This window comes from Pterocles gutturalis, unplaced genomic scaffold (assembly GCF_000699245.1).
Source record: "Pterocles gutturalis isolate BGI_N339 unplaced genomic scaffold, ASM69924v1 scaffold13761, whole genome shotgun sequence".
Lineage (NCBI taxonomy): Eukaryota > Metazoa > Chordata > Aves > Pterocliformes > Pteroclidae > Pterocles > Pterocles gutturalis.
The window spans coordinates 1-13031 of NW_010100531.1; the positions used below are offsets into that span (position 1 = coordinate 1).

Consider the following 13031-nt stretch of genomic DNA (forward strand, 5'->3'; position numbering starts at 1 on the left):
GGCACTTGGAAAGTGTCTTACTTCCCTTCCTGCCCACGCTGCTTCTGGAAAAGCGATATTTAGTCCTTTAAAAGCTCCATCTTTCCTTGAAAAAATGCGTGCGTTTCAGAAAAAGCGTGTGACCGTGTGTTTTGTTTTTTTTCCCCCCAAAAAAGTGGTAGCATTAAGCATACAGTGCTTTGCTTCCCTACATGGTGTGTGGGAATACACCTCTGAGCAGAGGGTAGGATACACTCTGTTAAATTAACAACAGGCTATTTGAAACTTGTTCGGCTTGTTACCAGACTTTCAAAAAAAACCCCAAAACAACCCTTTATTTGTGCCCTTTTCACAGAGAGGAGGGAAAACAAGGCCCACCAGACAGCCCCTGTGCGGGAGGAGAGGGAAGGCTCTGCATTTAATGAATCGCTTTGTGCTCGGCACCTGGGCCTGTGTCAGCTCCCCTGTGCCGCAGCGCTTGGCAGAGCGTTTGTTTTTGTGTCACTCTGCTGAAGGTTCTGGACTTTCAAAAGGCTGTCCCCAAATGGTCTTCTAAATGCAAATTCGAGAGTGGTTATTTCCAGCTTCTCTGGGGTCTTCAAAATGCAGCTAAATTGTTCAAAGCTAAAAGACCTCAAGGTTAATTCAGGGGAGACTTTAAGAGTGAGACTTCTATAGAGCATCTCTGTATGAACTCATTCTGGATGAATTTATGTTCTGGAAAAGTTTGTTTTGAATATATACTGAGGAAACAGTGTTTCTTAGTGATTTCTTAATTCAGAAAAGGTTAAAATTCATCTTAGGAATTTAAGTGGATTCGATGGCCTAGGACCAAGTGCACTTTACAACAAGCTGTATTTGTTCTTATTGAAAATGTTAATTATCATTTTATAGACAGATGGCACTGGAGTGTAGCAAATGTGTGGTGAACCTGTACTCATAAATGTTTGGGGTTTTAGTGTCTACAAGTTTCAATTTAAGTTTAATTCTGTTTTAGGATTATTATGAAGATTGTATGGTAATTAATTTCACTTATCTTGGGAGTATAGTACACTTGTTTTGGTACATTAAGTTAAAATAAATACTTAAGTTATATCATTGTGATTAATCTTGACAATTTACAATAGTGCTTAAAGCTAAGTATCTACCAAATATCGTGTTTAGCTCTTTAGTCTCTAATGACAACCAAGTCAAAATAAGCTTCTGTAATGCTGTTAAAATCATAACAGCATATTTTCAGCCTTATGATGGATAAAATAAGTCTTGAATTTTGTTGGTGCTCTGCTTTAGCCATGGGGATCCATGTTTTTGCTCCCAGGTGTTTTTTATTCAAATCTATTTCCATTAATTTGATCATTAGATATTTCTGATATGAGTAGGGCAGGTGGGAGACAGTTTCTGAAGTTAAAATAACTTAGCACTGCTGAAGCAGATTAATTGTCCTTCTTTATGATTACTGTGGGGAAATTACACTGTGAAATTTAGGTCTAGAACTGAGTTTGATTCATTCTTTATGATTCCTGCATTTACTGTTGTTTTTCTGTGATTTTTTTTTTTCCCCTTTATGGATTCTAGTTTGTCTGTTTTTTCCCTTCGAGTAATTTTCTATATAAGCACTAGTAGTTTATGGAGAAGATAAATGCAATCTGCTAATTTCTTGTAATTGAATTTAGTTTAATGTAACTTGAGTTATTGAAACAATGGTGCAACATTGGGGTGGGAGAGAACTTGCATTAAATATTACCCACTGGCTTTGTTGTTGGTGTGGTTTTTTTTTTTGTGTTTGGTGTTTTTTTTTTTTTTCCTCTTTGGGAAAGAAGTAAATGCTGAACTGCACTGCAATGGTGACTGTTTTCCAAGTAAACTGAGAGGAGGCTTTGACAACAGCATCTCCCTGCTTCTTGGCTGGTTTTAATTTAATGTTTGTTAAACTAACTGTTCTAATAAACAGGATGTGAAAGCCAAAGGAAGGAGTGCTCTGTCAATACCTTATCCTGAATACTCTGTTACTGGTTGCTATTAGACACTAAACCTCAGATGGGCCTTTGCCATCTAAACAGCTGGGGTGGTTCTTGCTTCTGCATGTCACATTTTTGGGGGCTTAGATGCAACTGAGTAAGAGCCTGGTGTCTCTGGGTTAAGTTAAAATAAAGGTTATATTTGTTAGTGTAGTTGGCTTTCCCTTCCCATAGTCCTGTACTTTCCCTCCTTCCTGTACTTTTCCCACTATTTTTCCTCCACTCCATTTATCTAGTTTGGCATGAAGTCCCACAATTCTGCCTCTTCCATGACACTTCCGTATCTGATTCCCTTTCCTGGCTTGTACCCCTTTGGTCCCTTTTTCTGGGTAGTGAACACCCTGCAGCCAGGACAACGCTTGCTGTACCATATTCTCTTTATCCTTTTGTGACTCAGCTGTGTGGCTGCAGGGTGGGATGCCCAACATCTCCCCTTCAAGCTGGTAGAGGCACTGGACTAGCTCTCCTCAGCAGCTGTTAGTCTGCTGCTTGTGAATCCATGTTGTACTGGGGGTACTGAGCTGTCACAAAGTCTCTGAGCTGCTGTAATCCTACTTGGAATAACTGAGTGAGCATACCCCTGATTTACTGCAAAGGGAAAGCAAAGCCAGCACAAAAGGGCAAAAAAAAAAAAAAAAAAGTAGCAAATGTGCCTGTAAGCATACATCAGGTCCTCACAGAGCAGCACTTAAACAACCAGCATCTACAAAGGATGGTGTAGGGCACAAGCTCTCCCTGTGGCCTTCAGTTTATGCAGATGACACAGAGAAGCAGCAGCAAAATGCAGGCTATGGTGTCATGAGCTGTCCTGTCTCAGGCTGGCTCCAATCTTGGATGTGGAAATGTAACAGCCACTACCACTGCGCTGTGTGTGATGCGGGTGGAGGAGGAGGAAATGGTTCTGCTGTGTTCCTGCTCTTGGGGCTGCTGGGCTCTGCTGGAGGGTGAGCTAAGGGATGCTGAGGTGGCTGCTGTTTCCAGTACCCCTGGTCCTCACTGATAGTCTCAGTGCTGCAGCCTGCCATGTAGGAAATGCTCTACCAGTCCCTCGGGACACGAGGACACACCAGTCACCATGGTGCAGGGTCAGAAAGCAGTGACTTAGCACTAATGATCTCCCCACCACGGGAGTCACTCCCCCCTTAACTTGGGCCCTTCCCCAGGTACCTGACCTACGATGTGGCACTGGTGGAGAGAGCTCACCTTGCTCCTTTTGAGGTGCCACTGCTTTTAAGGACTGGGGGTGGGCTCCTGGGCATTGCCCATGATGATTTATACATGTTGTATTGCTGCAGTATGCAGATTTGAGCACGTGTAACATAATTGCTTATGCTCTGTGCTGTAACAGATTTATTCAGTTAAACAAAAGCTGATTAAGTTGTAGCCCTTGACAGAGGAGAAACAGAGCAATTCTCAGGATTCTTCTTGACAGAACAAGACCTACTAATGCTTCTATATTTGAAGACGGTAAACCCAGTGCATTAATTGCTGTTTCAGAGTCATGAAGACTAACTGCTCTCTCTGTTCATCAAACACACTTTTAAAGAGAAGGCTGCATACAGGATATTGCTCCCATTTACTATGTGAATGTAATACAAATCATCTACCATCTCATGTGGTCTGAAGGAAAGCAAAACAGATTAGGCAGTCCAGCATCATAGTATGGGATGTTTATCAGCATGTGTCTAAAATGTGTATGTTACTTACCGATGCCACCCAGGCTACTTGAAGCTCCCTCTCACAAAAACCTTCTCCATCTCCTGCATTGCTACATGTATTCCATTTTTATGTTAAAGAAGAAATGTTTTAGGACTATTTTAAGATATTTAGGGTTAATCTTCATTTTCCCTGCAATCTATGAGCATTCCAACGATCAGAGGAATCTACAACTTATTTAAAAATAATTTTAATAACTTATGCCTTAATTTCCTAATGTTTTGACATCTTGAATCTACTGAAGTATCCGGCAATTTCTGAACTCTGGTGAGGTGAAAATTTCTAGCTCAGTAGAGATTGAATTGTAAAATGGCAATTCTAAGTAAAGAAACTATTCTTGATCCAAATCTGATTCTTATCTCCCACCCAACCATTTCTCTAGGCTGGGATTAAACAAAATATTCATGTTCATTTTATTTATCAGTTTTGCTGAAAAATATAGTTCTATCCTTTTTATGGTGGCAGACTTACCTAAAGTATATTTGCCTAAATTGCCAGTGAGATTTATCTACAGCTGTAAACTAAAACAAGATACATTTTGAATACATACCTAATACGGCTTGCTGGAAAACATTGCTGTTGAAAAATCTGTTGTCTATATGAGAATTAATTCAACCTGCTGATGAATCATTAGGCAGGATAAAATATTCATTTGAGCAGAGAACTGGACCAATTTGCCAGTGAAATTAAAGATATAGTAAACATTATCTTAATATTTCTTTACAGATGTAATTACTTTGAATATGTTAGCTTCCTTTGACTTCAGGCCCCTCGGCTCCCCTGGATTCATTGGGCAGAGGCAGCTGCGCAGGATGGATGCACGTGTGTCCTTCAAGCTGAGGGAAATGCCCACTGCAGCCCTGGTGGTCCTGGGGTCCAGCTCCTCAGGGAGAGGACAGCTGCGTGGGGAGGGAGCGAGGTGGTGGCTTATTTTAGCCATTGCATTAGATTCTCCTGTTTGAGGGAAGGAAATCCTTTTATTTCCCGGTCTCCATTTGGCTAGGGTAATGCTAGCAGAGCTGCGCAGAGCTTACGGAGGTTGTGATGAGTTACACTGAAGGTAGGGCCACCTATAGACAGGAGGAGCAGAGTGTTACTAACTGCTGCTGGTGCAGCTGTAATATTTTGTGGTTCCTCTTTGTCCACATTTGACAACCCAAAACTGCAAGGAACAAGTCCAATAGAAACTTCAGTGACTTGTTGCCTTCCTTTGCCTGACATCTTCAATAGTGCCTTCTCGGTGACACCAGTGATGATGCAACCTGCAATCTCGTTGGCTTCTTTTGCTCTTCATGTAAAGCCTGGGGCTCGTTAGGTGCCATGCTGGCAACTGACTTACAAACTGGTGATGGGTAGAAGCTGCTGACCTTCCATAGCTCGCCATGTGCCCCTTTCCCTCTCCTTCCAGGTTGTCAGTGACAAGCTCGGACCGGCCAGAGGGCTACTGAGACATAGCACTGCTGGAGCACTGGGAGCTCATTGATCCCAGAAGTGTGCTACAGCTTTTATGCAGGTTTTCCCTGCTGTGTGCCAGAGGAGAGGCAGTAGATCCTTGCAAAACACATTGATATGAAGGTGCCCTCTTCTTTCCTGCATGTTAGTCCCAAACAGTTCCTTAAAAAGTGCAATTGCTTCATTAAAGTGATGATGCACCAAATTCAAGGGTCTAAAAGAGACAACTTCCTTCCACATCTTGTTTCTATGAGTCTCTGATCTTACGGTGAGAGACACAGTGTTAGCACCCATTCCTTTTTTCAGTGGTGCTGCTCCAGAGGCTGCGCACGCTGCAAAGGCAGACACACAGACAAGAACTGGCCTGTTGCATTTTCAAGCACTAAGGCTGCCTGTAGTGTTAAGTTAGTGGTGCCAGCAGAAAGATTTAAGTTTCCAAAACCAAAAGAGCTGCTACTATCATCACCTGCTGCTATAATCACAGTAAACTAATAAGCAGTGCCAGATTTTACCTGTTCTCATTTTAAGCTCCTCGTTTGAAACCGAATGGCATCAGCTGTCCGGTATCTTTTGTGTCCTTACATATTTTGTAGAGACGTCTTAGCAAAAGCATAAAAGACTTTTCTAAGTTATTTCCTGTAACACTGTGTGCGATGAGTCTGAAAGACAGTGAAATAGATTAGCACTTCAGAGTCCCGCGTGCAGAAAGAGGCTTTGTTGAAGATGAGGCACAGATCTGTTGGAGAAAAGGCGTTCAAGGCTCTGTTCCAGAGCAGGCTCCTTGCATGTTTTGCAAACATCACTCAGAAGCAGATATTTGTGTGCTGTCATCACTGCATACTGGTGCCTCTATTCTTCTCCTTATAAAAAAAGAAAAAATCTGGTCTTTGCACTCTTTGTCTGTGGCTGAATCTCTGTGCCTTGTTTTCACAGGGGAAGGTAGTCACACCCTGTATCTAAGGCATGTTAGTGAGAAACTCAGTATGGACTGTGAGGTTATCTGATGCTATTCTAATAGGGACTCTATAAACATTTTAAATAATAGGTTCTATTAGGCTATGAGACCAAAGTGCATTTCTTTAAAATGAATTTTGGTTGTAAAGTCAATGAAGCAAAAACATCCTACATCCCTCAGAGAGACCTAAAGTAAGCTTCAGGAATGAGAGAGGAAGGCTATTTCAGGGTGTTGCAGAAGTATCATATGAGCTTATTGGGAATTTATCCTGATGGAGCTGCCTCTGGTGAGTCTTGTGTGGCTCACCTCGGAAAGGCTCATTTGCAGGTAGTTTTTTGTGAGATCTTCCCGTGAAGAAGAAGAAGCACCTTGCAGAAGTGTTGCTGCAAGGTGTGAGGGGAGCTGTGCTGCACCCTGTACTGAGCCACTTCCATTTGCAAAGTCATTACCAGCTCCAACTTGTACCAGAACTGATGGTCATGTTATGAAGTCTTGCTCCTTTACAAATGGCTGATTTAGTTTATGGCAACAAAACGGGAGCTGTATAGCGTAGCCTCAGCCTGCTCCCAGACAGGTTGGGGAGGATGTGTCAGCAGTGTGCCAGATCTTATGTGTGGTGCTGAACAAAGAGCAATCCTAGTTTATGTGATGGTATTGCACCATCTTATCTTATGTGATGGTGGGTATCTTTTACAGTTCTTAGAAAATGAAAAAAAATTTATTCATCTCAATATATTTAGATATTGCAGTAAATACTGTGATGGTTCTTCCAATTGTTTGGCAATAACTATACCCTGACCCTGCGGATTATGTTCTCTTCAAAGTCGGAGTTCATTTAAACCTATATGAAAATACTATATTAGCCACTTGGATGCTGAACATTTACTTTTTCCTTGCCATTTTTTACTTTAGCCATGAAGTTTACTGTGGAATGAGCTGCTTCTCTAAAGCCAAACAATCTCTCCCTGTTTCTACCTTCTGATCTGAGAGTATCAGTTACATGTCCTCAGAATCAAACATGTCATGGGGAGAAAGGGGAAAGTAAACAGATATAGCAATACACACGATTTCAGATTGAAACTCCTTTGTGCAGAGGAGGGTGAAGGGAAAAATGGAAACCTCACAGACTGAGGTTTTAGCAGTGATATTGACACTTTTTAGTTTGCATCTTTTTTGATACTTTCACCAAACAAGCTTTCTGCCTCATTGCAATGTAATTTAAAAAGAATAACAATGGAGAGAAAACTTTAGAGGTGGCATTGCAGCTCCACTGCCTCGATCTAATTAAAATCTAGCTAAAACACTAACCAGTGGATAAACACTGGCCGTGCTCCTCCAGTTCCTGAATTATCCTGTGATATAGTCAGATCCTTTCTAGTAGCCTAGTTCCCCATCCAAACTTCGATGCCATTTCACCTGATCATTCCTGCCTCTGTTGGATCTCCTGGGCCTCCCTCTGTCTCCACGCTTACAGTGAAAGGTAAATGATAGAAGATATTTTCTAGTGTGCTCGTTTAGATGTTTCTGCTTTGGACATTTTAGAAGTGGTATATAGGAAGCCTGGCTTCTGGAATAAAATAGATACTAGTATACTCTTCCACAGCAGATTTTTGCCTGTGGCTGTGAGACCCTATTTATCCTCTCAGATTGTGCCTGCACATGCTGTGCGTCTTGTCTGCTGTTTGTGAGCCCAAACCCTTGACTCATCCTTGGTAGAGAAAAATAGTAATTAAGCAGCCTGGATAAAGCACTGCCATACTGCTATTGACAGTCTTGGAGAAGTGAGAGAGAAAGACGCTTTTTCTGAGGGAAGTGTGATATAATTGCTCTAGGAGGAAAAAAGGCTAAAAAATTCCATACTTTTATTGATTATTAAGATTTGAACTGTCAGCTACTACTGAGCACTCATATTTTGTGTGGTTTTGTGTAGCAAGGTCTGATTTCTAGCTAGGATATGGCCATAGGTTGGTTGTTGCTTTCTTTGCTTTCTCTCCCTCTCTTTCTCTCTTTTCAAATGGGGAGAGAAATTTGAGGGACTGAAATATGTTAATGAGGCAAAGCATTAATTGGTGATCTACTTAAATTATTAGTAATTCTCCTTTTTCACTATAAATACAGTCCTGTTTTATTGAATCCACACGAACACATTCTTGCTTAGAAAGAAAAAACTGTAAAATATTAAATATTATCAAAGGCTATTCCTCCTACTGAAATCCAATAACCTTTACCATTATGCCATCTCCACTACTTTTAATAGAAATTATTGTTTAATTGAAGTCAAGTTTCTACTTCTGTGTAAACTGTTTTGGCTATTACAGAAATCCATACTCTACCTCAGACTGCTGACTTAAAAAATAATTTAACAGTTGCCTAATTCAACGTTTGTACATGCACTGTTACTGCTGGACAGCACCAATCCTTTAAAAAGCTGTTAAAAATGTATCTGACTAATTCAGGGTAATAAATCTGAAATATAGTCTTTTGTAGTAGATCAGTTGATAGGCCAACAGCTGGGGAGTTTGGTAAATCAGTTCGGCCAAGTGAGTCAGGTTAACGCAAGGATTTTAAAGGCTAGCCAGTGAAAACTGAGCCAGAACTAGGTTACAGTATGATAACGTCAGCAGATTCTCTAGAGTCCTGAGGATTTAGTAATAAACAGCAGCATGACTGAAGTACAATTAGGGCATTTACCTATGTCCTCTGAGTGGTCCAAGCAGCACCTATACTCGTAATGAACAGATGCAGCCTTCTACCTCATGATGGGATTATTCTGAGGGTTCAGGCAGAAGTTAACTTTTCCTCTGGGAACTTTATATAAATACCATAGCACTTCTTGTATGCTAAAAATCAAAACAAAACAGACATTTCTGGACTAAAATCAGATTTTTTTTTCCATAGTAAAAATTAATGCCTAGGTAATCTAGCTTAACATATCTTCAGGGATATCACTTTTTAAATAGAGGGACTAATGATTCCTTCTTAATAAACGTTTTGTGTGGGAGTGCATCTCTTTCCGCAACATGCTGGCAGGCACATACTGGTAAGTAGAGGCAGTTTCTCAGCTGTTGACAAGGACTGTGGAGGAAGCACATGGTGGCAGGACACTGGAGACGAAGGTTAAAAGGAAGAGACTAAATTGGAGAAAAATGAATAAGGATGTGACAGGATCCACAAATGATGGCCAAGAGGCAGCCTGGCAGTCCTGAGAAGCAGACAGGGCCAGCTGGGAGAGACTCAAGAACAGGTCAACACACAAACCCCAGCATTCCCATCACCTGCTGGCATCACCAGGAAAGGTGGAGCTCCTTAACAGGGTTTCTCTCCGAGGCTAACGGTACCCACAGCAGTCACAGATGTTGAATTTCTCAGCCATTTTCCAGCATCGGTGTGTTGAACTAACTTGCCCATCTTAAATTTAAAAAAAAAGTTTCTGACTCCAACTCCACCACCACATAAGTTGCTCAAAAAATAGTTTTAATTAATAAATTTGCAAAAATAATGAGATATTTTTGATAACTTGGAAAGAGAGGCAGCTTTCTCTGCTTATTAATCTATATGTTACAAATCACTTCTAGCTACTGTTATAAAAAATCCATCTTGACTGATGAAAGTTCATGTTTCACACCTTTTTTTTTGGTAACACAGGGAATAATTTTACTTATTAAAACCAAACTCCATTGTAATTTTGTTATTCAGAAAGCTTCACAGTAAATCATCAGAAAAATTACTGGGCTGCCTTATGTTAAATCAGTCTAAGAAGTACCCAGAGGCTTTTTTAAAGTTGGTTTGTTTCGTGATTTTTTTTTTTCAGAGTGCATTGTAGGTTCAGATGACTAAAGAAATACTTAATAACAATATTAAAAAAAAAAAAAAAAGCATTTGTCTCCCCCCTCTTCAAATAAAACAAGCCTTTGCCACATCTTCAGGAGGATCCCATGCCCCAGTAAGTAGCACCCATGACTTGCCTCTTGCCTTGTACCTACATGAAGGGTTTTTTGCTTGGAAAATAACAAACAGGGTGTCTTCAGCTGTATCAATAACTAGCATCTCCATCAGCACCAGGTAACGCTGCTCAGATACATCTTATAAATCTTACTGGAAGTCACCAGAGAAGGAGCAGAAGCACAACGGGTGCGCCCATGGGGAACTGAAAGACTCAGGCAAATGCCAGCGTCAGCTGAGCTGCCTGCTCGCCACTTTACGTGGCATTTAATTCAGCCCATGCTGGTCCAGGCAGTTTTACAACATACTTCTGCCAGCTGTGTGCTAGTGGTCTGATAGCAAAAAATCCCACACTGATGTTCATATTGCCAATGCACTGGTTGCCACTGACAGGAGGAAAGATATTGCCACCTGGATGTCTCCATTGCTCGAGACAACAAGCACTTTCTGCTTCTCCAGTTTCAACACTCTGGCATGGCAAATTGTTCTTTTTTTTTTTTTTTTTTTTTTTCCTTTCTTTTAAACCAGCCTTATTTAATAAAGGATTGTTGCTGGACTACTAAATGCAGTTGCATTTGGTGTTAGTTATATTCCATTTTGCAATGTATCGTCATGTAAGCAATTAAATATGTAACTAAGCATTTTAAAAGGAACTGTAAGAAATGTTTTAATTGCCAACAGAAAGACTCTTGCCTGCCTACACATTGTATTTGTTTAGTGTCTGTTTCTCTTCCTGAACTAGTGAAATGCCACATCCATATTTAAAATCTGAAGTATTGACAAAATCTTCTGAGCATATAAAGCTGTTTTTGGCAAAATAAGAGTGCCTGCCGTGCTGCAGCTACAAAAATGGAACAGCTCATCAATTTACTGAAAATCTGCCTACAGACAAGGAATTCTACGGCTTTCAGGAAACCTGACACTTTTCTAAACAGGAAGAAATCCTCACCCCGCCAAAGTCAGAGAGAAACCTCCGCTGGCTTCAATAGGGCCAAATGCTACAAGATTGACAGGGCTATCATTATGCTTTAAAATTAGGCTTATGAACACGCATTCACAAATAGGAACCGTAACAGCAGAAAGGCTTAATGTACGAGTTACAAGGGAAGTGAAAAATCCAGAAAGAATATGCTGCAGTTTGAGATTAATGTGTTCCTCAAAACAATCTAATTTTAATAGAAGGTCAAACCTTTTAATTTTTTTTTCCTTAGCGTGTCAAAATCTCACTTTTCTTCAGCTGTCACAGAACACAGTTAGAAATGGAGACAGAATCTGCTGACTGAATTAAAGTATGGTTTCTCAGAGACTGAACCAGCGTTTATTTTGATATTACTCCTAAATGATTAATTACCCAGTTAAAAGCATAAGGAAACCTTTGGCCTCGTAGCATCTCTATAATCTTTCACAGTATAAAAACAAAAGGTTTCTGCTATCTGTAATTACTTACCAAAATAAAGGACTTTGTTGTGTTGCGGTTTTGTTTGTAAATGTTTTATTAAAAAAAAAATTGTTTAATGCTATCAGCCAATACATGTGTAATAATACTTAATAAAGTATCACATAAGTAGTAGGTATTTTGGATTCAGGAATGTAATGATTTTAACTAAATCGTCAGAGCTCTGTTCCGCTCCAGTCTCTTCTAAATTGTCATTTTTTTCCAGAATTTAAACAAACTCATTCTTTGTCAAGGTACGTCATCCTTAAGGCCTTGCAAACTTTTTAGTGATTGAACCAAAACAAAGAGAGAGCTCAGCTTTCTTGATCTGAAGACCACATTACTCTTGAGCTTAAAAAGGTACCTGCGGTTTTCAAGCAGTTAAGTGGCAAGTCAGCAAGAAAGAAATCAGAGGAGAAGAAGGGGCACTTGGAAATCAAAACAGTAAAGTGCACAGTTATACTGTCCGAAATTGTATTAATCTGATCCAAAGAACTTACTGGACTGTGGATATTTAATACAATTTGGCTTGCATGGAACATACAATCACGATCGGACAGAAAGGATTTTCTTTTTCTTCCTGAAGTCATCTACAGGATTTACTGAATTCAGTTTTCAAGGGTAACATACTACAGCTCTTTGGATATTGATCGGTTCCTAAGTCCACAAGGAGATGGAGAAGGGGGTAGGGTGTGGAGGGTTGCAAGGTGTCCTCTTGCCTTCTCAGTTTTGTTTAGATACCGGTACTCTCCAGTTCCCCATCCTCCAGCCCTAATGCAGCATGCGACCTAGAAATCATAAAGAGTTTTTCTTTATTTGTGTACTGTCTTTGAGTTTGCTGGGATTGCTCCCCTGTTTGTTCTCTGCTGGTAGCCTTGAGGGAGTCTGTTTTTGCAGCTGATTCCTCCTCACATTCCTGGATTTTACCGGCTGGGGTGTTGGCAACTGACTCCAAGGAGGTGCCTGCCTCCTCCAGGTGGCTGTAGCCCTTATTGCTGCCTGAAGGCTCAGACTGGGAGCTCTGGGAGTCCATCCTGGTGATGGCAGGGGGGGTAGAGGGGGGTACCAAATCCAGAGACTTGGAGTAACTAGAAGAGGCCTTTACCAAGAGGCTGGAGTCTGGGCCTCCGCTGACAGACGGGGACCGAGGTGGCTCAGGGAAAAGGGGACGCCTGGCATCAGGCAAGCAGCTGGTGCTCTGCCGCCTGAGAACCAGCTTGGGCCTCCTCATCCCCCAGCCTCCCTCGACGTGGCTGCTGCTGAGGTCAGTCAGGCTGAGTTCAAACTCCCCCCGTGGGATCTCCCGGGCTCCCCGCTCACCAGGGGGTCTCCGCCAGCCTCCCCCTCCACCACTCGGCGCCAAGGGCAGGAGGGTGAAAGTGCTCAGCGAAGAGCCGATGATGGAGCTGGCCGTGCTGCGCCGGCCCCTGCTCTCCGGTGGGCTGCAGGGCGGGCTGGTGACCGTGCGGCCAGCAAGGGCAGCACGCTCCCGGTAGATGCTGTACACAGCCTCGGCCAGGCTGGGCGGCTGTGG

At 41.6% G+C, this 13031-nt stretch overlaps 1 protein-coding gene across 1 annotated transcript in view; it reads right to left on the bottom strand.

The window, feature by feature from the left end:
* Positions 1 to 11537: 11537 nt before the first annotated feature.
* Positions 11538 to 13031, bottom strand: part of LOC104466700 (transmembrane protein 200C-like) — a 2332-nt gene continuing 838 nt past the window's right edge. Inside the window, 1 exon segment of the mRNA XM_010080224.1 lies at positions 11538 to 13031. This exon segment is cut by the window's right edge and continues 19 nt beyond it. Within this exon segment, the coding sequence (XP_010078526.1) occupies positions 12231 to 13031 (801 nt within the window). The 3' untranslated portion in view covers positions 11538 to 12230.